The sequence below is a fragment of the Polyodon spathula genome, chromosome 26 (assembly GCF_017654505.1).
Source record: "Polyodon spathula isolate WHYD16114869_AA chromosome 26, ASM1765450v1, whole genome shotgun sequence".
Lineage (NCBI taxonomy): Eukaryota > Metazoa > Chordata > Actinopteri > Acipenseriformes > Polyodontidae > Polyodon > Polyodon spathula.
Window position 1 is genome coordinate 234,697 of NC_054559.1, and position 22,229 is coordinate 256,925.

The window sequence follows — 22,229 nt, forward strand, 5'->3', positions numbered from 1 at the left end:
ATTTCATACATATTTTTATATATATATATATATATATATATATATATATATATATATATATATATATATATATAATATATGTGATATACTATTCCTTATCGAATGATGGAAGCAAGTCTCGTGGATTGTTATCGGGTTGAGGAGTCGAACTCTCTAGGCGATGGCCCCTCCTTTTGCCCTGCCTGCTCCTCTAGATGGTAGATTTGGAGAAGGAGACCCTCAGGTGGTGGTTTTCCCCCAGGTCATGATTGTGAAAATCAATCAAGCTCTGGATTGCCTCCTCCACAGAGCCCATCTGGATCAGTGCCATTTTACGGTCTTTCCTGAAATTCAAAACAAATTAAAAAGGAAGTGTTTATGTTTTAAAAACACAGACACACACACAAAAAGGTTTAATACTGCACATGAAACTTAGTATTCACAAAAAATGTTCAGCTATTGTTTGTAAACATTAAACAATAATGTATCTATTAATGTGCTGTACAGGATGTTAAACATTTGTTAACACAGTTTCTAAAACAGAGCAAAGGAGTCAATTTTATTGTAATAAACAGTTCCTCCTACTAGCCGTGACTATATACTTTAATATTCCATGAAAGGGTGTCCTATTCAGATCACGTGACTTGAGACACTTGTTGGAATACAAGAAACAATCTTACTGGAAGAACTTGAACGCTTTGACGACTGCCCCAGCGCTCACAAACAGAATCTTGAGATCATCTTCAACCACAGAAGGTCTGGGAAAAAAAGAAACAAAAAAATGAAGTGTGTGGGGGGTGGGGGAAGATTAGCACATTAAATAAATAAACTGAAACTACACAACCTAAAAGAGTAGCAATACTGGCTTGCACTTACGGGATGTTGGAGAGGTGGAGGGTGGCAGAGGGAGGGAAGATGTTCTGGAAGTTCTTGGAGCCTGGCTTCTTGAAGCGGTGGAGGGGAGAGTTGCTGAAGTCCTTGGTAAGCCCCTGGTCCTCTTGGCCCTCCCTTGGCAGCTGCACTGTCTGGTGTTTAGACAGGGTCACCCTGATCGCCTTCCCGTGCAGCTTCTGCCCGTTCATATGGCTCATTGCTACAGGACAAGGATTACACAGGTTACACTTCCAGACACACAAGTTATCTGAACTGGTGCCATCTGTCTAGTTCACCTACAAAAGATGATGACCCATGTTAAACCTCCACCACGAAAACCCTTCGTTATAAACCAGTGCAGAAGTGGTTTTCATTCCACGCAAAACAGACAGCTCTGTACCACTGCATTCACCAGACTTGTAAACAAAACAAAAAAAAGTTACAGGCTGCATTTTTCATCTGGTTACATCCATTTTAGCATAGGCAACATGCCGATATCTGGGTTTAGCCAGGATTCCTGGCAGCAGAGCTTTCCAATATTGTTTGTGATTTCGACATACCCAGCTGAGCCTGACTGGAATCTGCCATTTGTACCAAGGCATTCTCTTTCTTGTTAAACAGGATCTTCACTCTAATCACATCGCCATACACACCTTAAAAGAAAAACACAAATTGGGCTTTGTCAGAACACACGGGTGTGGGTAGGATACGAAAATGAACTGAATACACAAAACCTGAATTTTAAACTTTCCAACTATGGTCAGGTTTTCAAAATTAGAGAGGCTTTTAAGTTTGACATTTTCATGCAAAGACCATCTCATTTAAAATAACAAATATATATAAAAAAAAAGGGGGGGGGGAAAGAGTCTTGCAATCTTTTGTTCATGTTAAAACAGCAAGCCACCCCTTGCCTTTTAACAGAAAATCTCCTTTATTTTTAAAAACTTGACCTCAGTAAAGTTGCTATGCCTCATTTTGCAATCCAGCACATTCACATTCCTACATTTTAAAGCACAGCAGCAATGGAACATTACAGAAAAAAATACAAGTACTTTATCATACACAAGGGGAAAGAGGTACCTTGGTAACTTAACTCCCAAGACAGCTATCAGTGAAAGGACAGAATGTGGCCTTGGCAAATATTAGTTGAGGTTTAAGAAAAAAGGACTAGTTTCACAGAAGATAACTTAATAAAAGGGAAACCAGTCGCAAAGTTTAATTAAATCTCAACTAAGCACCAGAAACATTGACTTAAGGAACTATAGAAATAAAATGCATACAAGCCAAGTCTAACAGTTAATGTTCTGGTTGAGGAGTCAATTTAAGTGTTCAAGCCTAAATTAAAAATGCATGCAAATCAAAACTAAACAAAAACATGCATATTTCTATTGAAATCCAAGTTAAAAAAAAAAAGTAAATTGATTTTTATAATGGGGGAGACAGGGACCCAGGAGTGGTTAAAAGATGCAGCATCTCATTTTGAAGATTGAAGACTGAACAAAATACCAAGGATGGATTTCACATGTAGAGAAAATTTACCTTGATGCACATTTCTAAAAGACAAATATAAATACAGACAGGTTGTAACCTCAATGTTAAGTGTAGAAAATTTTAAATGAATCAAACAGAACAGAAGCATTATAGGCATCAAGCCAAGAGAGGTCAGTTCGACGTATATAAAAACAAGTCTACAGGTGAATGAAACACAGTACTAGGTAAAAGCAAATTGAGAATGCTGCAGCTTTTAAAAAAAACAAGAAAACAAAAAAATGATCCACACAACACTAAACTGAAAAAGCACTCAAAGCTATACAAGATGAAAAAAAATTAAAAAAAGGATAATAAAAAGATGCTAATGATAACATACCGAAAAGAATAAAGAGGCATTGGGGCGCAACTCTCTTTATAGGACAGCAGAGCAAGGCAGGAAGAAGGGACAGGAAAAGATCGGAGGCAGGAGAGTGGAGGTTGAACATATCATCCACAGCGAGCCAGATCCACAGGAAATGGTGAGAACGGTGGTTGGATCATGAAGTGTCAAAGTTAATATTTGGGAGAGGACGGTTGGTGGGGGAGTTTTGTTTCATTTGTATTTTGGTGGAGGTTCGTATCCAAAAGAACAAATTGTGTGTTGTGTATTTGTTGTTGTATTGTTTGCAAACAATAGGAAGCAGATGGGATGGGCAGGGATAAATGGGACGTGCAGTCAGTGGGCAAAGAGTTTCCAGGTCAAGGAATTAAAATAAAAACAAACAAAAAAAACGGGGAGGGGAATGGGGAGAGAAACAAGAAAAAAGGAAGTAAAAAAAACAGGTCAGTATACACAAAGAAATATGTTGTGTTCCATCTTGCATGTGATTATTACTCGTCATTAATAATTTTTATTATTGGTTATTCAAACCTAGGAGGAACACATTTAAATAAAGGGAAATGAAATAGTAGTTTAACATGATACAAAGGAAAAGCTAAGAGACAATATTGCTTTTTTTTTTAGAAGATGTATTACTAAGACTGGTGTGCACATTTCCGTTTAGGAAAATTGCTACCCTACATCACACCATTTATGCTCACCCCGTAGGTTAACTAAAATGGTACTGGCATTTAAGGCGTCTTCAGCATTTCAATATGCTTTGAACAAACATTTGGAGCAAAGTGCCGTTATGGGTCTGATTGGTAAATATAAAGCCGCGGTTAGTCAGCTAAAAATCACAGCTATTTTAGAATACTAATTTTGGCGCACTTGCAAGATTTCTAACACTCCCCCAGTTCTATTCGCCCAGGTGTTCCAATGCCATTCTATTGTGACCACATTGTATTTAACATCCCAGAGGAAAATAAAGCAATATTGTCCCTTTATAAAACTAGACCAGGACTATAAAATGCAATATTACAAAAGCATGAAAAAAAAAATCAATAAAAAAGTAGGGCTGGACTATGTTAGTTCTCAGCTAGTTATTCAAATGTATCTGGACCAGAAGCAGCTGTAGTGTATGTAGGAAGCAGAGCCACACTTTAAAAAAAAAAAAAAAAAATCACTGGATGCAGCAATTACAATGAAGTCTAAAAAATAAGATATCCTACTCTATTAAAGATGTCAAGGATATTCTAGCATGGCTTCAGGTTTTAAAGAATACATCTAAAAATGTAGTAAAGTTAAAACAATAAACAGGGTAGGTCAGGTCAGACATGGAAGTTACTTAATATAAAAACAGCCAACCACCAGGAGGTCCCTATTGCCAAATACTGCCAATGGGATTCTGTGCGATTTGAACCAGTGAACCACTTTCAAAATTCAAGTTGGTCAAAAGTGTCTTTGTAAAGAATTCCCAAAAAAGGGAATTTGGAGAATATTAAATTAATGATTTGATATTTAGGTGGCAAAGAAACACACTTTAGAAGCATTTGTGAAGGTAAACACGTGAACTGGTTAAACACACTGAAAAGGGAAAAATGCTCCTAAGTGTAGTCATTGGGGGCTGGATTTCAACAAGTGGCTGGCCCCCACATTACTGGACCTTCAATAAAAGATGAAGGCCAGGGCCTTTTGTAAGGCGGCAGTTTTATACTATGTGGATCAGCAGATTCCTATTACAGTTGCATTTAATGTTAAAAAAAAAAAAAAAAAAAAAAAAAAAAAAAAAAAAAAAAAAATTGGGCTTAAAACACAGCACCCTTGCAAGTTCACATTATTTGCTTCATAGCAATTAGATTTTTGGTTGCAGAAACACAAACTAAAAATGCTAGTCTAAAATTTCACGAAGCCAAATGGAATTCTATAGCCAAGTAAACACTCAAAATGCGCTATTCAGGACTACCAGGTCTTTAACCCTTTGCAGTCCAATGTCCGACATTATGATTCTCCCTTTCCAGTCCAATGTCGGACCCTGTCTGACACCATCGTTAAAACGTAAAGCACAGGTCTTTAGTCGTTTCTCTCCAGAAAAAGCTGAGAAAACCATTCAATGGCCGAATGAAAACAGAAAAAAAGGGGGCATGTGAGCAATAGCCCTAACAGCTGCACCACACAGAGATAAGCAGACAAACAAAGGAGGTAGTTCCTTCCGCATCAAGCGCTCAAAGAATATCACGGACATTTGCAGAGCTTTTTGAGATGTTATAGTAATTGTTGATGTTGGATCGTATGAGGAGTTTGGTAATAAAACAAGTGATCAGGAGAAGATTTATCAGTACGTATGTCTATAAATTGGTATGTGAAATACAGCGAACACGGGGTGGGGCTTGGCTGGAGATGCAGTACTGGGGGGGGGGGGGGGGGGTATAGTTTAACAGGCACATATGAAAATAAATTGGACCCAACATGCCTGCCAGGCCCTGAATAAATGGACCGCAAAGCATTAATATGAAAGCCATATACCCAGAGAAAATATCCAGTACCAGCTTACACCTGCCATGAAAAGCAGTGCTTTCCTGTGATCTCTAGGTGGGCTTATTGAACTTCCATCTCCAGCAGCAAAACCCTGCCTTCCTCAGAGCTTTTGTATTAAACGTTGGAGACAAATTGAGATTAAAAAACAGGAGTACAAGGAATAATAGCAATGTAATTTGACCGAAGCATATTGCTTTGCCCTGCCACCCTTCCAATCCAGTGTAACAAGAGAACACTACTAACCTCAGGGTTCAAGTTGCTGACCAGCAGGACCGAGTGACCCGAGGCGAGGCCGGGGAAGCCCATCCTTCCTGCAGCAGCAGCACCAGGGATACCCAGAGAGGCCAGCGCCCCAGGGACACCCTGCATCGACATGCCTGGAAAATCAATGCAAGTAAGACACAGCATTAGCATAAATCAGACTACCGAAGCAGAGGATCAAGGATTCAAGAAATAAAATCAGTAAAGAAAGTTTGGTGCAACTTGAATTAAATCCAATTCCAGCATCCTAGCTTGTACTGAATTGTTCCTCACAAATTCAGAAGACAGAAACCTACAGAACTTTCTACTGGGACTCAAAGTAGTACTGGATTAGCTATTCATCACAAAACAGAGATATATGCAGGGACAGTAGAAAGGAAGGATTGTAAATCCAACACACTAGTAACTGATCTCTTTAGTAACTGAACAGAGACAGAGCTCCATGCTAGGGTGTTACTGACCTGCAGCCTGTTGAATGGCAAAGGCAGATGGAAACCCAGCAGCTCCATAGGGGGAGGCTGAGATTAGACCAGGAGCACCTGCAAGAAAGAAGCAGCCAACATCAGGCCAGTGGAGAAAAACATGCGCTACAGAATCCAAATACAAACACGCTTTTTTATTTTAAGTTAAGAAAGGCTATATTACACCAGGAGAACTGACCCAAGAAGTCACTTCTACTTGCTAGTGGATTTTGGAGTTAAGGAGCAATGAGGTGAAGTGATTTGCACCAAGAGGCTCAGGTAAAAGGTCAGTGGCTGATCAGACTATTAAGAATGGATCCCCCAAGCTCTCAGGCCCTAGTTTCAACCATCTGCTTTCAAAATAGCACCAGCAATTCACACCAGAAAAAAAATGAATTACAAAAAAAAGGAAGTAATTAGTGAAGGGTCTTTATTAGTACAATATTTGTACTTCTGTCTGTGGTCAAAATGCCCTAACTGAATTATCAAAACTTTGAAATACTGACTGAGCATTGTATGCTTATGGTCATGTCAATTTGAAACAGGTAGCACTATTGAGGGAGGCTCCAGCATATGCTTAACACTAGAACTGCCATGCGGGTCATTGTGACCCACTTGCACTTAAAGTGTTACTCACTCTCCCGTTGGAAGAGTATGTGTATGTCCATTTTTTACACTTCCTAAATATGAATTCGCTATCCTGATGGCGTTTGATAGCCAGAATCACAAAAATAATAAAATTTATTAACAGTTCTACCTAGAACTGCCACATGGGTCAATGTGACCCAGGCATTACAATACATGCCTAATGCAAGATATTCTATTATTTGAGTACAATGCAGCCGTCATACCCTAAACAGTTTTATATTTTAACGTAGTATTATAAACAATGATTCGGTTTTATAGTTGTGTGTAAATACACCTGTACACAAGTATATGTACACACCCGTTTCTTTTGAAATGTGTATTATTATACTTCATGGTTTGTAGTCGTGCTGTATATGCTCTCATTATAAAAATAAAGCATTTTATGTTTAATTTTCTATTTAAATAGTGTTTCTGAGATGCAAATGTTAGATACGACGTTCATGAAAACAACTTTTCAATTGTATCTAATCGTACGTCTTTCATTCATAACGAAGCAGTTTAAAAACGTATGGGTCAAAGTGACCCACATGGCGGTTCTAGAAAATCACTCACCTACCTGTACACCCCCCCCCCCAAAAAAAAATGAATGGAGGGAAGCTTAAATGAATGTCTCATCCAGCTAGGCAAGTTTGTTAGAATGTACACAATAGGAAAAACACTAGCCACCACAGCCTAATCTCCAATGTAATACACTGCTGTGGTAACGGGAACAATACGAAACTACTAGGTTGTTTTTTTCAGCACCTCGTGCTTAATCAGAATGTCAGAAAATTAAAACCAACCTGCACATAGGGCAAGGTGAATCACAACATTAAAATGTCCAGGGGATTACCTTGGTCAGTGGAAACTGGGTACTTGCATTGGGTAAATGCAAAGTCCAAGCCAGAATAAAAGTAATTAAAAACACTCAATCAGCCTGGTGACTCACTAATTAAACCCAGAGCTCTGCTAGGATTAAGCAAAGTGGCACACGATTGCCAGAAAAGGTACTATGCTATACTTGGGGCTTGAAGTTTTCAGGTGTTAATCACATGTCCCTTTAAACTTATTTTTGGCCGATTCCGTTAAAGCTGCCAATTACAAAAAGTCGTCACTTGTTTTTATCTTCCTATTTTGACTGAGCCAGGTTCTCTTTTGCTTCATTTATTTCAAAACAGACATGACAAATTACGTTAATTGTTCAGAGCTGACCATTCTGCTTTAGTTATTTTCACTCGTTTAACATGAGTTGTCCTTACAAAGGACTAGCTATACTGCACTAGCCAGCACTCCAGCAGAAGTGAAGGACAGGAAAAGCAGCGAGACATTTACCTAGTCTGAAATAGGCTTCCTTACCAAAGGCGGCCGCCATGCTCTGATGGTCGATGGAGGGATGGCTGTCCCCAGTTGGGAGGTCAGGCCGGGTGTAGTCACGGCTCTTGTCGTTATTGTACTTCACATTCAGACTGGTCAGCTTGGAGAAGTCAATGCGCAGAGTGCAGCAAGCATTGTAGATGTTCTGTCCATCCAGAGACTGCAAGAATACACCACACATTATACAAGGAAACAACCAGCAGATGGAGGGCAACTCGCTTGCCCACAATAGAAACAGTCAGTCGTTCATCTGTACAAATGTGAACAGTACTGAATGTTTGTCTGTCAAACTACTGTATGTTTATGTACAATATATTATACATTAGCAGGGCAGCTGTGTCAGTTACATTTGAAACAAACTCAGTGAAGTTTTTTCCACTTTTGTCAATAAGGCCAGCACTTGGCTTCAAATTTCCATTAATTTTCCCTATTGCAAACCATGTTGTTTTTGTCTGCAGGGAAGCTGTGGAGCAAACTGTACAGGCAGAGGGCGCCACTTACCAGTTTAGCATGCTGAGCTGCCAAAGGATCTGCATACTGAAGGAGAGCCTGAAACTGGTTGTTTTTGGTAAATGTGATTATCTTCAACACTGTGCCAAACTTGGAGAAAATCTGTTGGGGGGGGGGGGGGGGGGGGTTTCAGAGAAAGAAAGTGTTAGAGCAAGGCTTTTTCCTCAGGTTTTAATTATTCTGAAAGTGTATGGAGAGCAACTCCTAGTGAAATGTTGCTATTTAGCAAGCGTAGCCCAATCGATGTCATGTACAAAACATGTCAGCCTATGCATTCAGCAATCAATCTCCTCCACTTGGTTTCTTTAAGCTTCACAATTACATATCTGCTTTTTGGATCTGGGTTAAACATACCTGGTGCAAGACATCCAGTGTTACAGGGTAGAAGAGGTTCTCTACAATGATGCGCAGGACAGGGCTCTGACTGCCCAATACAGCGGAGTCCACAGTGCCTTGCATCGCTACATTCCCAGTCTGGACAGCATTCACAGCCTGCAGGGCTGCTTGTGCTCTCTGGAGAGGGAAATTAGAAGTCCATTCAATACTTGGTTCAGGAAAAAAGTCAAAATAAAAGCCCAAAACATACTTTAAACATTTACCCATTGTCAACTGCACTCATACATACCGGGAATAAAAGTGAAATCATTAATAGCAACCTATACGCTCCAGAATGCCGTTTGTGCATACAAGCGTACATGATTAAAAACACAGATCTTATCCTTCTATACACGAATAATATTTACATTGCAGAGTCAGTTTAATTGCACAATTTGCTACTCTAATTCTCAAACTGCAACTAGCCATACAGATTAAAACAGACCACTCTGCTGTGTATCCATGGCTGCAATGGTATGTGGTTGCCTTAGAAACAGTGTTTGTGACAGGGCAGGCAAGGTACAGAGGATTAAACAAGCACTGTATATAAAAACAGTACAGCAACATAACGTGGGCTGGGTCAGCAAACATTTCACACAAACATTTAAAAGGAAGCGGAAGCTAGAGGATTACGGATACATTATATAGGGAGGCTTGGTGGTCCAGTGGTTAAAGTAACGGGCTTGTTACGAGGAAGTTCCTGATTCAATCCCTGCTCAGGCACTGACTCACCATGAGCAAGTCACTTAACTTACTTGTGCTCCGTTCTAAAAACCTCACCCACAAAACAAAGATATGCAAGATCTAAAAAAAAGTTCAGCATGGAGACAGGTCAGGAGATCCCAAAAAAACTTTTATAACAATGTTTGTTATATACAATAAATGCATGAACTCACTGCCTGATTAGGAGAAGTGTCTGTCTTGAGTTCCTTGTGGTTGGAGTACTGGATGAAGATGGGGTGATTCCTCAGGACAGGGGTCACTGAAGAATAGTAACTGACCATCGTTTGTGCTGCTTCCTCTGTGTTCATTTCTAGGAAAGCCTGTTGTACAGAAGAGATTAAGGAGTGCTAGATATAGACCTCAAACGAACTTACAACCGACTGGCGACAACGGGGGTCCAGGAAAACAAAGCACTTGCTCAACAATAAAAAAACAAACAAAAAAAACACACACTACATGTATAATGGCAGCACAAATAGAAATGAAAGTTTCAAACTGAACTATTTCACCAAAAAAAAAAAAAAAAAAAAAAAAAAAAAACCACACAGTTCAAAGTTGTTGATGTAACTTAAAAAAATGGATGGTGAGTAAGTAGATTCAAGAAAATGCAGAGACCTTTTCTACAATCAGTTGTTAGGTTTATTGAAATATGCAGGGAGTCTGGTCCCAGGTTTATTGAAATATGCAGGGAGTCTGGTCCCAGGTACAGGACAAACAGAATACTCATCATTACAATTTTTGCATGACATTAAATACCCTTCTGTATAGATGGTCCACCTCCTCTTTCTCTGACATTTAACCAATAACAAAGGTACAACACAGTATTCTGTTACCATATATTTAATTTAGTGTGTATGTGTACTCTTGTGTGCTGACCTCCGAACTCAGTGTATTCTTCAGACCCCTGGCGCCCCAAAAGGTCCATATGTCTAGTTTTTGTCATCTTCCTTGTTCATATTTCTACGTTTTGCTTGAGACCCTTTGAGTCCAGTGACGTTATCTCTTAGTACTTGAGAACCAGTACAACCTGAATTCAAGTAGGTTGCATCTTTGGTTAAGTAACAACCACATGCCTTGTTTTTCAACAGCTGAAAATTGTCTTCACACAGATGCGTCTACATTCACACATACCTGGTTTTTTCCTTTGAGCATGAGCAGGTTGGTGACTTTGCCGAAGGGCAGTCCCAGTGAAATGACCTCAGCTTCATTGACGTCATTGGGAAGTTTGCGCACGTGAATCACACGCGAGGGAACCCCAGGACTTCTGTGGTCTCCTTTAAACTTCTTACTGTCGTTGCCATTGGCTGATGAATGACAAGTAAGGATTAGCATTCATGCATGGTTCTTGTTTTACTTTAAAACGACCAGACGTCTTTACTGACCTGCTGCAGTCGAATTGCTCATGATATAGGGTCCGTTAGGGACGCAAGAGGAAAAAAGTTCGTCAGAGCCCCGCTACAAAAAATAAAAAGGGAAAATTATTTGGGTACCTAAAACAGAGACCTTAGTCTGAATAGTGGTGATAAGCAACCTTTAGCCAATCCCATAAATGTACAACACACCTGATGTTTAGACAAATCTGCTCGTTTTACCTTATGGGTATTTTAAAGTAAACCAGTTTATGGCAAACCAGCATTGGTGTACTTTAACCCGTTTATCCATTTTCTGATTGAGAGAGTTTATTTTTTCACACACTCACTATCCTGGGACTCACTAGCATCTCCTCACTGAGGTACATTGCAGATCATGAACAACCACTTTTACATGCAGAACCCCCTACCCCACCTCTACCCAAGCAACAACGACAACACTATTTCCCTTGAAAGGCAATACCAAGATAACAAGCTTTGATCTCAGTGATATGGGTCCAGTATCAGCCAGTCACAGTACAGCTTTCATGGCAGCTACCTATTTTGGGATTCATCAATTATTAAATCTGCATCTCAGAAGGAGATGTTGGAGTTCATGGAAGCACATTAAACAAGCGGACCTAATTTAATAGATTTTTTAAAAATGTTCTTGCTTTACTAGAACACAAAACCTGAGAGATGGGACAACTCGCCAAAAAAATTGTACAATACCACACTAAAATCTAATGAACCTACTGTTTGGGATCTTTATTTTGAAATATGTTTGTAACAATTTATAAAACAGACTAAAAAGATACAAAAAACTTTCATTCAATGGCTGTAGCTAATGTGGCATATCGAGTCTTCCAGCTGACAGGGGAAGCTCAGACAGCCCTGGTCCTGCTCAGCCTCTCAGGTTACTGGGAACAACAGCTTTCACAATGAGTGTCTCTTCAAGAGCCAACATTGGCAGTGTGAAGAGTTTCTGTGAGAAAAGGAGACACAGGATTTTCACAGCCTCACTGCCCACCTGCTGCACCGCATTTTGAAACTGGCACGCCAAAGTTAACGTTTTTGTATTTCATTTTTATAGGAGAGGGGTGTTTACATGGAATCACCTGCAAGGCTTCTCACTTCTGATGGAGCCCCTGACTGGTGAGCTCACCTGAGTAGACTCTGCATTGTATTCTGCAAGTAAAACAATCCTGCAGCTGAGCACTCACTATGCTTGACATGCATTGAAGCAATAAGCCTCTGCCCACAGTGACTCCTACACATAACCTGGCATGTGTCTACTGATAACAGAATTCCACCAATGCACTTCTGATGACTGCACATAAGCATACCTGTGCAGCCACCCCACAATGAATACAGAATTCTCCTCCCTCAAAAGGGTCACCGATTGCCTCGCCAACAGAAAGCAGCAGGACAAACGAGGGATGGTTAGAGGGGGCTCATATGATCAGTTAAGACTCTGGGAGCCAACATCTCCCATTAAAATGAGTTTCTTTAAAAACACCCAATTTAAGTTTGAGGTAACAACCCCCCCCCCCCCCCCCAAAAAAAAAAACACAATTTGGAATGCATGAACACAAACCGCTGTGGTAAGCAACACCTTAAGAGTACCAACAATGTTCAGCAACTACATTTAACAGCAGTTTCAAGCAACATCCAAAACCCTCAAAACACACCGAACACTACAACAGCTTGTGTTAGCCAGTTCATGCCTCAGCACACAAATATAACACGTGTACCTTATCCCTTAAATTACTGGCAAAGTTTAGGGCATTTAGGACACATTCCACCAAATGACAAAACACAATCATCTTGTTCAGTTGAGTGTTGCTTTTGAAATGCATGGGAATCCATTACTTCAGTGCAAGGATGTTCCTCCCCCACAATTCAGTGCCCAATGGAAACCATATGTAGTGAGAGTTTGGTGGGTCCCTTGACAAGAGGCCATTTCTTTTGAGTGAACAGACAGCCCAGATCACAAAGCACCAGACTCCATCAAGCATTTCCTCTGCACAAGCAGGGAAGTCATCTGGGATCCAGCATGTGGCTCTGAAGTGGTCTCAATTTTGCAGGGTTATTAATCAGGACAGACCGAGGGCACACAGAGTCGACTTTGTCTCTCTCTGTACATGAACACAAAACCCCTTCTTTCCATAAACCTCCAAAGCAACTTCGCCAGGGCTAGCAATTTCTAAAAAACAAAAACATACAGCCCTATAACACACCACTTAACAATCTCAAGTGCTTTGCAGTCAACAGCATATGGCTGCAGCATTATTTATTTATTGCGTGTAAAAATACTTAAGTGCACAGGTATTGCTTCATTTGCCAATTCAAATATGTAAGTGCTAACTCCAAACAAATGGGTTTAACAGCCATACCAATGTGAACTCCTTACGTCTACGCATCTGTCAGTTAACATGAAACCAACAAAAGTTTATTCAACAAGCTTGAGACTAACTGGCTTCACGGCTAGGGTTCGTAAAAGGTATCCTTCCTAAGTGCAGAAGCTAAAAGGTCATAAAATATTTACAATGCATTGCTGGAAGGGAGATGTTGCCATGGCAGCAGCCCTGTCACTCCCTCTCTTGCCAAGTTCAGGTGTGGAGTTAACTGTGGCACACAGCCCAGGCCTCGCCTTGCTCTCCCAACAGCCTCAACAGAGGAAGGATTCATTCTGCATGCAAATAGCTACAGGTTACCTGAAGGAAAATTACAGCAAGTTGAAGTGAGGGAACTCTATATCACTAACTTTGGCCACGTGGATCAAAAGGCAAAATGTATGTATTATTAATCTTCACAATTAAAGCCTGGTCAACTAAAAGGCAATCAAATTGTCCTAATTTTTGTACATAAACTATGCACACACTTGACAAAGCTTTGTTCAAATTATGCAGTTTTGCAAGACTGTTGCATCTCTTCTGAAAAGAGAAACTGGATTTAAATTCTTGTTTCCGAGATCCACCCCCCCCCCCCCCCCCCCCCCCCCTCCCCTCTCCAGGCAGTCAGTATAGTGCTCCACTTGACAACGTTTACTACGACTGTTTATAGTTGTAGCCAATAGATTTTCTCTGTATACAATAACCAAGAAGTCAGATCTACTCATTTAGGTTGAGAGTAGAAACTATATAGGGTACGAAGTCTTGTCTCAAACACAAGCACTCCTCCTCCAACACAAAACATTAGTAATTTCAAAAGCAAGAAAGGCAATTTACTTATTACAGTGTACACAAAAAGCAAGCTTTTCCTCCTGGAGAGTGGTCCCCCACTGAATGTTCTCTCACCTTTAATATGCCGCTACCCCCCTTCACTTAAAAAAAAAAAAAAAAAAAAAAAAAAAAAAAACAGCACCCTCAGTGCAAACATGCCCAACACAGGCTGTGAACATGTCTGTTGACAGGGGGCTGGAACTATTTGCATACCATGAATAGGTCCCATTCATCACCCATTATATCTCAGAGACTGCCTTGTTTTTACAGGGCTGTTTAACAGAAAGGTAAATGACCAGATCTATGTACAGTTTAGCCTATCCCATCCCACCTCCCCCTATTTAAATACAGCTTGCATGGGCAAAACAAAGGCAGCAACATATTTCCAGCAGGTCTGGAGGATTAACCTGTGCCACGCCTGGTTACAATATCCAGTCGCTGCCAAGTCTACTGCTTCAGGGTCATTTTACAGTGAAACCATGGTGTTGGGTTCATGCAAGCTACACCCACAACAAACTAACAGGATAAGCATGGATCTGAATGGTCCATGAGAACAAAGGAGTCATGTTTATTTCAAAGAAGAATACACCCTACACTAAAAAAAACAACCTAGGCTACAGTCAAAAGCAACCCCTACGTTAAACATGGGACCAGCTCAAATAATAATGCAATTAGCCAATTCTTTCAGCCTTCACACCAAATATTTATAAAACACCACAGAATCATAATACTTAAATGTATTTACTGTAATTTAAACCCAATTGCTAATGGCATACATTAAGACCATAGACGAATGATTTAGCATTAACAGCCACCGATTGTCGACTTCAATTTAAAGCCGATATCACATTCCTTAATAATTACAGCTCACATTCCCCCTAAGTCAAACAAACCGCTTGGTGCTTTTCATGGCTGTTGAGTGAATAGCAAGAGACTACTCCCTCAGGAAATGGAATATAAACCTTGTAACAAACCAGGGAGAAAGGCCACAAACACACAGTGCAGGATAATGGAGACTCCCTTCCTGCGCTGATAAGCTCCCTCACTCAAGCAAACAGCTTCTAAAAGGGGGAGGCAGGAACCATGCAGTCTCACTAATTAACTCTTCTGTGTAAAAATAAATAAATAAATTCTGGTTGCGATTTTATTCAAGTTCCTGTCCTTTGTCCAAGGTGTCACTAAACATTCCCAGAACACATCTTGTTTAGCCTGGTTAGGATTTAGTGAGTTTTCGCAGGGCAGTAGATACAAACCTGGATGATGATGCAGTATTTCAAATCCAAAGCTCAAAAGCACAGCAACCCACTCCCCCTTTAAACTGGACCACATTACAATATTTTTCCATTGTTCTGCATTTGCTAGTAGAGGACATTAAACTCTGAACTGTAGACAGTTTGATTTATAGAGCAGCTTTGGCCATTGTACTCCAGGTTGCTCAATTCCAATTGGTCTGTGAAAACTGGCTGATTAATAAGTGGTTCGCTTTTTAAAGACACCGAGCAGTTAGAGCAGGTGACAGCAGTCAATAGCAATGAGAGATGCTAGCGGATGTAGATACTGCATGCTCTACATGTGCAAGCCTGTCTGTTGCATCCTGTCACAGACCCTCAGCAGAAAGGCAGATTTTGAACAGCATTCAGGGCTCCAGAGAGGAATGTATCCTCGGAATTCCCAGCAGTATGCCCAAAAACACAAAATAAGGTTTCCATGGTAACAGCCATGTTTATGCTTCTAGATCACATGCTTGCTGCACCCAGCTCCACTCAATTGCACAAGCAAAGACTTGTCAATTCAGTTTAACAGTTTTTGCTCCATAACGTGGGAAATTTACAACCATAAGTTCTACAGAAATACCCTAAAAAAGTGTTATTTTCTATTGAAAAGGTAGTTTTACTTCAAAATGAAGGAGAGTTTGGAACTAAAAGTTCATAACTGAACCAGCTTAAACTACTACACAAGTGACAAACAAATAAAAAAAAAAGTCTAGGGAAATAACCTGGCTTTTGTGCAAAACAAGCTGTAGTGCAGGAAACCCGACAGTCACAAGGTCAATTGTGTCTTAATATCCGTTCTATAAAGGGCTACACTAGAGAACGGTACAGTGCCCCACTGCATTGTTCATTTGCTAGACTTAGAGAGCTGTAAATACGCAGCAAAGTCTCCTGAGGGCTTAACGTTCAAACAGAGCAGACTGCCAGAGTATAACTGGCAGCATGACCATCTTAAAGAAAATAGTTTATATCAGGATAAATGTTACTGCTGGAAAGTAATAAGGATGTATCTAGTGCTTGGTCCCTGAATTTTTCCGTTACCTAAAAAGATGTTTTTCCACATGTGTTTTTCCACACCAAAAATAGCCTAAACTATAAAAATCTTCAGATATTGATTGGTCAGCTACACTTAAAATAACCATTTAAGTGTTTTTTTTTTTTTTTTTTTTTTTTTTTTTTTTTTAAAAGTACCTGGGTCGGTCTGTGGATGTACGTTTCAAGAAATCCGCAAAATATCAAAGGTGTCCTGGACGCCAACACGGTACTCGAGTGTGCCAGCTCGGCCCGGTCCCGGCGTGCCGGATACTGGGTGAGAATCCGTCGTGGTGGGTGGAGGTGCGGGACGACAAAACCATGCACTGGGAGCGACAACCTGTTGGGCCTACTCTTTGTTCGTTCCTGTCCCCCTGTTCTTCGTCGGTGCGCCGCACGGCCGGTCCATCCGCGTGCCCGGTCACCCCCGCGCCGCTGCGGCGCCTGCAAGACACGTACATACAAAAGCTTATTTAGGAGTTAAAACAGGAACTAGCAATACTACAATCTAGAACAAATACTTAAGTGCACAAATTTTTTTAGATGTATCAAAGGCTAAAGAACAAATTACAATTCATTGACAAACCAGCTCTGTCACGAGTTCTGCTTGTGAATAGCAAAATACTTCTATCCCATCCCGAGCCGGTGGTAAAATAGAGAGATGTGCCTGATTTGGGGAGGATGACTGCCCAAGGGGCTACCCCCTCAAATACAGAGCAGATTCAGTTCTGCCCTTTAAAGTTCACAACAGTACTGCCTTTTGTTCCAATAAAGACCTAAATCCTCCAACAATTTCTTAGTCATGGCCATTAAAATGCTTCACTATAGATACAAAGCGCCCACGTAAGCAGTTAAACTAAGCAATTAATATACCTTCCCACTAAAAGTGTCAGTTATTTCAGTAATGCACTATGTGTATCACATTCTAACCCCTCCTGTACCTGGTGCATTTTGAGAGCCAGTGCCACAGATATGTAGAGATGAACAGTGCAGGAAGTGTTTGAAACAAAAAAGGTTTTCACTAAACTATAAAAAAAAAGTTCCCAAAAGCATAAGAAACAGATGAAGAAATGCCTACCTTTGTACCAACTGTAATATCGTGGACACTGCTGTAAAGAGAATAAGATGACAGTAAGGTTAGACAGCAGTAAAGATGAGATGGTAAATTAAATCAATAAAAAGTTAGTTGGCTGCAGTGATGTGTGGGGTAGGCATTAGTAAAGACTGACACACACTAGGGAAGAGAGAATTGTTCCCCTTAAACAGAACAGATCTGCAGTACAAACAAAGCATCACATTGTGGTTGGATAAAAATCTGCATATTTGGTTTAGAATGGCGGGTAAAATGTTTTGCGTCAACCTTCCAACAATAAACTACAGCCTCATACAGAAGCTGCACAATAGTTCCAAGAAAGAGGTTTGAAAACTGGAATAGCAGCGGCAACACAACCAGCATGCAAATCTCAACCTCAAGGAAACAAGCAAGTACTGCTCTAATTACTACAGGCATTTTCATCCCCCTTGTGCAATCCTTCTAAAAGCCTTGCAGGCAAGCAAGCTTCCTCACTTCAAGTTAAACAGCCTGTTAATACACCAGCAAGAACCTGCAGAGTCACTTAGATATTGTAACTAAAAGGTGAGAGGGGCATTTGAGATACAGAGTCTTAAGTTCAATTTACACCTGGATTAAGCTCCAAGGTGGGCAATGAAGATGCCAACTTTTAGCAAGCAGGATGTAGGTGGGTATCCAATTTTTTTTTTAAATGCTCTCAAATCACTTTAAATTGTTAGTGTACATCAAAGCCAACAGTGGCACCAAACCAGATGATAAACTTCAGATTTAACACTACCTGCAGCTTGAAAAAAACAAACAATTGACACGCTGTACGGAACAGATTTAGTGCTGTTGGGATATGCATGGTTTTTCCCAAGCCACCAGGAAAGAGAAACTCACAGAAACCTGTATGTGTGCGAGCACTTGAATCAAAGCAGGGAGCAGAGGATGCCACAGTACAACACATCTGGTATAGCTAAACATAAGACAGCTTTGGACTGTTTCCATACTTCTTAACTATAGCATGTCTATTGTTACATGGCTGGGGTTTTTTAAAGCACTTGGGTAGTCAAGAATCTGTTCAGTGCCTCTTAGCTCAAGGATTGCAAAACTTCCCATGGCCCAGTGCAGACAGACTTGTATTTGGTAGCCTAACCACCTGAACAATTTTCCGTTTCTGATTCTTTCAGATACAGATGGAATTTCACAACACACACATTCCAGACATCTAATTTATCATGCAGCTGCACATCTGTCATTTGAGCAATGCTAACCTGAAATGTTGCTTTATTAAAAACAGCTCTCACATTCCTCCCTTATAAAACTGACATTTCCAGAGTGGCCTGCAACTCATCCCAAGTAAATTCCACTCTGCATTCTGTTTCTCATGCACTCCCCACCCCACAGGAAACCCAAGACAAAAACCCTTCTCTGCAATCCTACCAGAAACTCAACTAAGTCATGCTAGTTTACAACATGGAAAAACCGATGTTTTTACAAAAGTCAAAATTAAATCTCAGCTAAACCAAACTGGTGTAGTTAAGTTATACAGAAATTGGCTACAACCCTACTGACCAAGCAAACTGTTACAAGCTTGATTCCTCATTACCATGCATGCTCAGTCTCAATATACTGTTCACAACCCATTTTATTTTGCAAATTAAATGTTAGTATCAAAGTTAAATAAGCCACACTAGCACTGCATTCCATCAAGTTATGATTATGTGGAAACTGCTGATGCATTAAAGAGGAATCCACCAGACCATGTAAAACAGTACTTTAGAAGGGATATGGTGGGGTACAAAAAGCAGCTTCAACTTTCAACATCTAGAGTTTTACAGTTGATTGACATATCTAATTGCATTCTCAACATTGGCATGCAGACAAGCAAACAAACACCTGATCAGTCCATGGAAGTCTGTAGACTGCTCAACACCAAACCTACTTCAGAAACCCAATCAGACAACTGGGTACTTTCTACTTCATTAAAAGCATACCAAGACTGGCAGGCTTCATGAAAAGCCTAAACCATTCAGAGGCGCTGGAATTAATGTAATAAATGCATATCTTAATTCCATGAAGGGGTTAAATCAAATGGTGCTAGAAACAGTGCAACATTTCAGGATTAGAATTCACCTTTCAAAGACTTTAAAAATGTAATTTCTAAACATGCCTCTATCAGGTGTGGACACATCTATGTAACCAAGACAAAGAGCAAGATCTTAGGCTTCAGATTACATGACACCTGAAACTGATGGTTCACATTACTACCTGACTCAATGCACAAACACACTGTACTAAAAATGTATTCAGAAGAGCACCAGGCGGGCCATCTCCATTACACTGCAGCTAAACTCCCAAACATGTCAATATAAAAAGGTCTTAAAGGGACAATGCACTTATTTTATTTATGTATTTATTTATTTTAAAGGTTATTCGGATGTATCTGAAACTTAGGACAAACTTACTCTATTTCAGCAGCGTAACCGGATCCCATAGGATACAAATCAGTCTCTAGACGGCTGCAGGAAAGAAATAAAAGGAAACACAATTTAGTTATGATTACATTAAAGGGTTCTGGACATCACAGGCCATTTGTTTCCATCTACATTAATAAAAAGTCTGGGAACAACTGCTAAAGAATACTATACCAGGAAGAACATACATTTCAGCGAGTGCTAAATAAAGATCAGTCCTTTGTACAGAATGCACAACTTAGAAAAAACAAAATAAAAGTCCACTCATTCATAACACTCAGTTTTACAACGGTTAAGTCATGGGTGAATTCCCTTATTGTAAAGCCGACTGTTGATTTAGCAGGCACAGTAATGCCTGTTCTCATTGTGAAAAAGTGATTTCTGCTTGGTTCTTTTAAAATTAAACATGTTATTTTCACACTACTTTGTTTACAGCGAGGCCCTGGTAACTGCCTACTGCCAAACAATACAGTGTACTGTGAATTGATAACTACCTTTTAGAAAAACCCACTTCTGCAATGAAACAATAGTTAGTTAAAGGTTCAGGGATTTAAATCTTTCTCCATTTAATATAATACAATGCACGTTCTCTATAAATTCGCTCCTTACTCGGGAAGGAAAAAACAAGTCAAAATCCTGTAGAGCTAGTTCTGCTAAAAATGCTTGCCATTTCTGCCCAAGGGCAACATGCCAGCGCTTACAATTGAGGATCACAACCCCGTACATGAGACCGGCGAGGTCTACATGTCTATTGGCTTAAGTGGAGATTAAAACGCTCTAGTCAGAATATTTAGTTGACAATGGGTTGTTATTTACTTAAGTTTATTCAAGCAATCGCTTTTCATCTAGTTACAACAACAGGGCCTGTTCAGACAGAAACCAGAATTTTACATGCTCGCTGGTTTAAACGGTACACTACAAAAAAAAAAAAAAAAAAGGGGGGGGGGGGGGGAATTGCAGTTGCAACATTGTTAGTTTTATCTACAGTTACTCAAGGTTGTTTCACGAAATCCAGACGAATCAGCCATAGAAAATAAATAGCATTGTGGTGCCTCTAGATTTTTTTCACGAATGACGCCCTGTAATTTAACAGTACATTCTACACAACCGCATCCTGAATTCGTGAAACATTTTCCAGCACTCAAACCAATTATTTTAACCAACAAAAATCGACAATGTAAAACAGCACGGTTTGCTATGAGGCACACTGCTCAACTTAATGTTTGCGTATGTTTCACTTCCCGGTGCGACTGCAGGCAACACGTACCATTTTGCTTCGTGGTGCGCGCTGTACCACACTAACTTCTTGATGCACGGTGCATGAGTAAAGCAAGTAAAAACACGACAGAAAATAATCTAAAGTAAAGCGTCCACTTCATGATATTTGTTTATTGATAATTGTTATAAAAAGGTGTTATGAAACAGCACTATTAACACAATTTTAACTGATGACGTAAATGCGAAAACTTACAGTTCCTCTTAAGAAAAAAAAAAAAAAAACGAATCTTCCCTTTATCAGAAAAAAGCACCTTCATTCTTTAAAGTAAATACACTTAAACTAATCTGCAACCCTAGCAACCAAATCACGCGCGTCATTCATATTTACCGAAAAGTATTTTTACACCAACAACGGAATTCAAGTATCTTCGTTTAAACGGCGTTATTCTGAATGCTTTAACTTTTAACCCGTGTTTCTGAAACATTTTTAACGCCTAGGACTACTTTAAACTAGTTTCGCCTCTTTTCGCTCCCCCGTCTCTTGAGTTCCCGAGGTTAGCTTTACCATTTATTTTCAGTCAGAAAAATGCTTTTAAATTAAGTTCCCGCCCCTTTTGTAACTCTACAAATGTTAACTCCAATACAATGCTTTATGTTCTGTTAGCGCGTAACTTTATTTTTATTATAATTTTTAGGCACATTAAGCCTCAGTTTACTCACCCGTCCATTGCACAACACAGAACTACAGGATCAGAACAGCGCGATAGCAGCTTCGCAGTGTTATCTTATACCTCTACAAAATGGAGGAGAACACCGAGGCGTACTCTGATTGGCCCAACATCCAGACCGTACGGTTTGAGGCGGGATCAAATGGATAAACCTTTGGTCTAATTGAGTAAAGCAGCAATCGATCAAAGAAGCATGACACGCTTAGCTAACTGGAGCTCGGTTGGATGGACAAGGAGTCAATCAAACATTTGTTCGCCACTTCGCGTGATGTGACTGGGTAGCTATCTGTCCATCTAGTTATCGGG

The 22,229-nt window shown here is 40.1% G+C and overlaps 1 protein-coding gene across 3 annotated transcripts; it reads right to left on the reverse strand.

Moving 5' to 3' along the window:
- Positions 1 to 106: 106 nt before the first annotated feature.
- Positions 107 to 21,995, reverse strand: LOC121300831 (polypyrimidine tract-binding protein 1-like). Of its 3 annotated transcripts, none has more exons than XM_041229727.1 (16): positions 21,916 to 21,995; positions 19,969 to 20,022; positions 17,525 to 17,555; positions 10,953 to 11,025; positions 10,702 to 10,874; positions 9,744 to 9,890; positions 8,827 to 8,985; positions 8,464 to 8,574; positions 7,945 to 8,122; positions 5,962 to 6,039; positions 5,483 to 5,616; positions 2,720 to 2,753; positions 1,413 to 1,505; positions 856 to 1,072; positions 660 to 737; positions 107 to 323 (listed from the first exon to the last, which is right to left on the reverse strand). In XM_041229727.1, exons 1-16 carry the CDS (start codon positions 21,921 to 21,923, stop codon positions 191 to 193), a joined length of 1,701 nt encoding a protein of 566 aa, XP_041085661.1. In that variant the 5' UTR covers positions 21,924 to 21,995; the 3' UTR covers positions 107 to 190. The 3 variants fall into 3 exon arrangements, with proteins under 3 accessions (XP_041085661.1, XP_041085660.1, XP_041085662.1); XM_041229726.1 differs by having other exon boundaries at positions 7,921 to 8,122; XM_041229728.1 differs by lacking the exon at positions 17,525 to 17,555 and having other exon boundaries at positions 7,921 to 8,122; positions 21,916 to 21,934.
- Between the last annotated feature and the right edge of the window lie 234 nt (positions 21,996 to 22,229).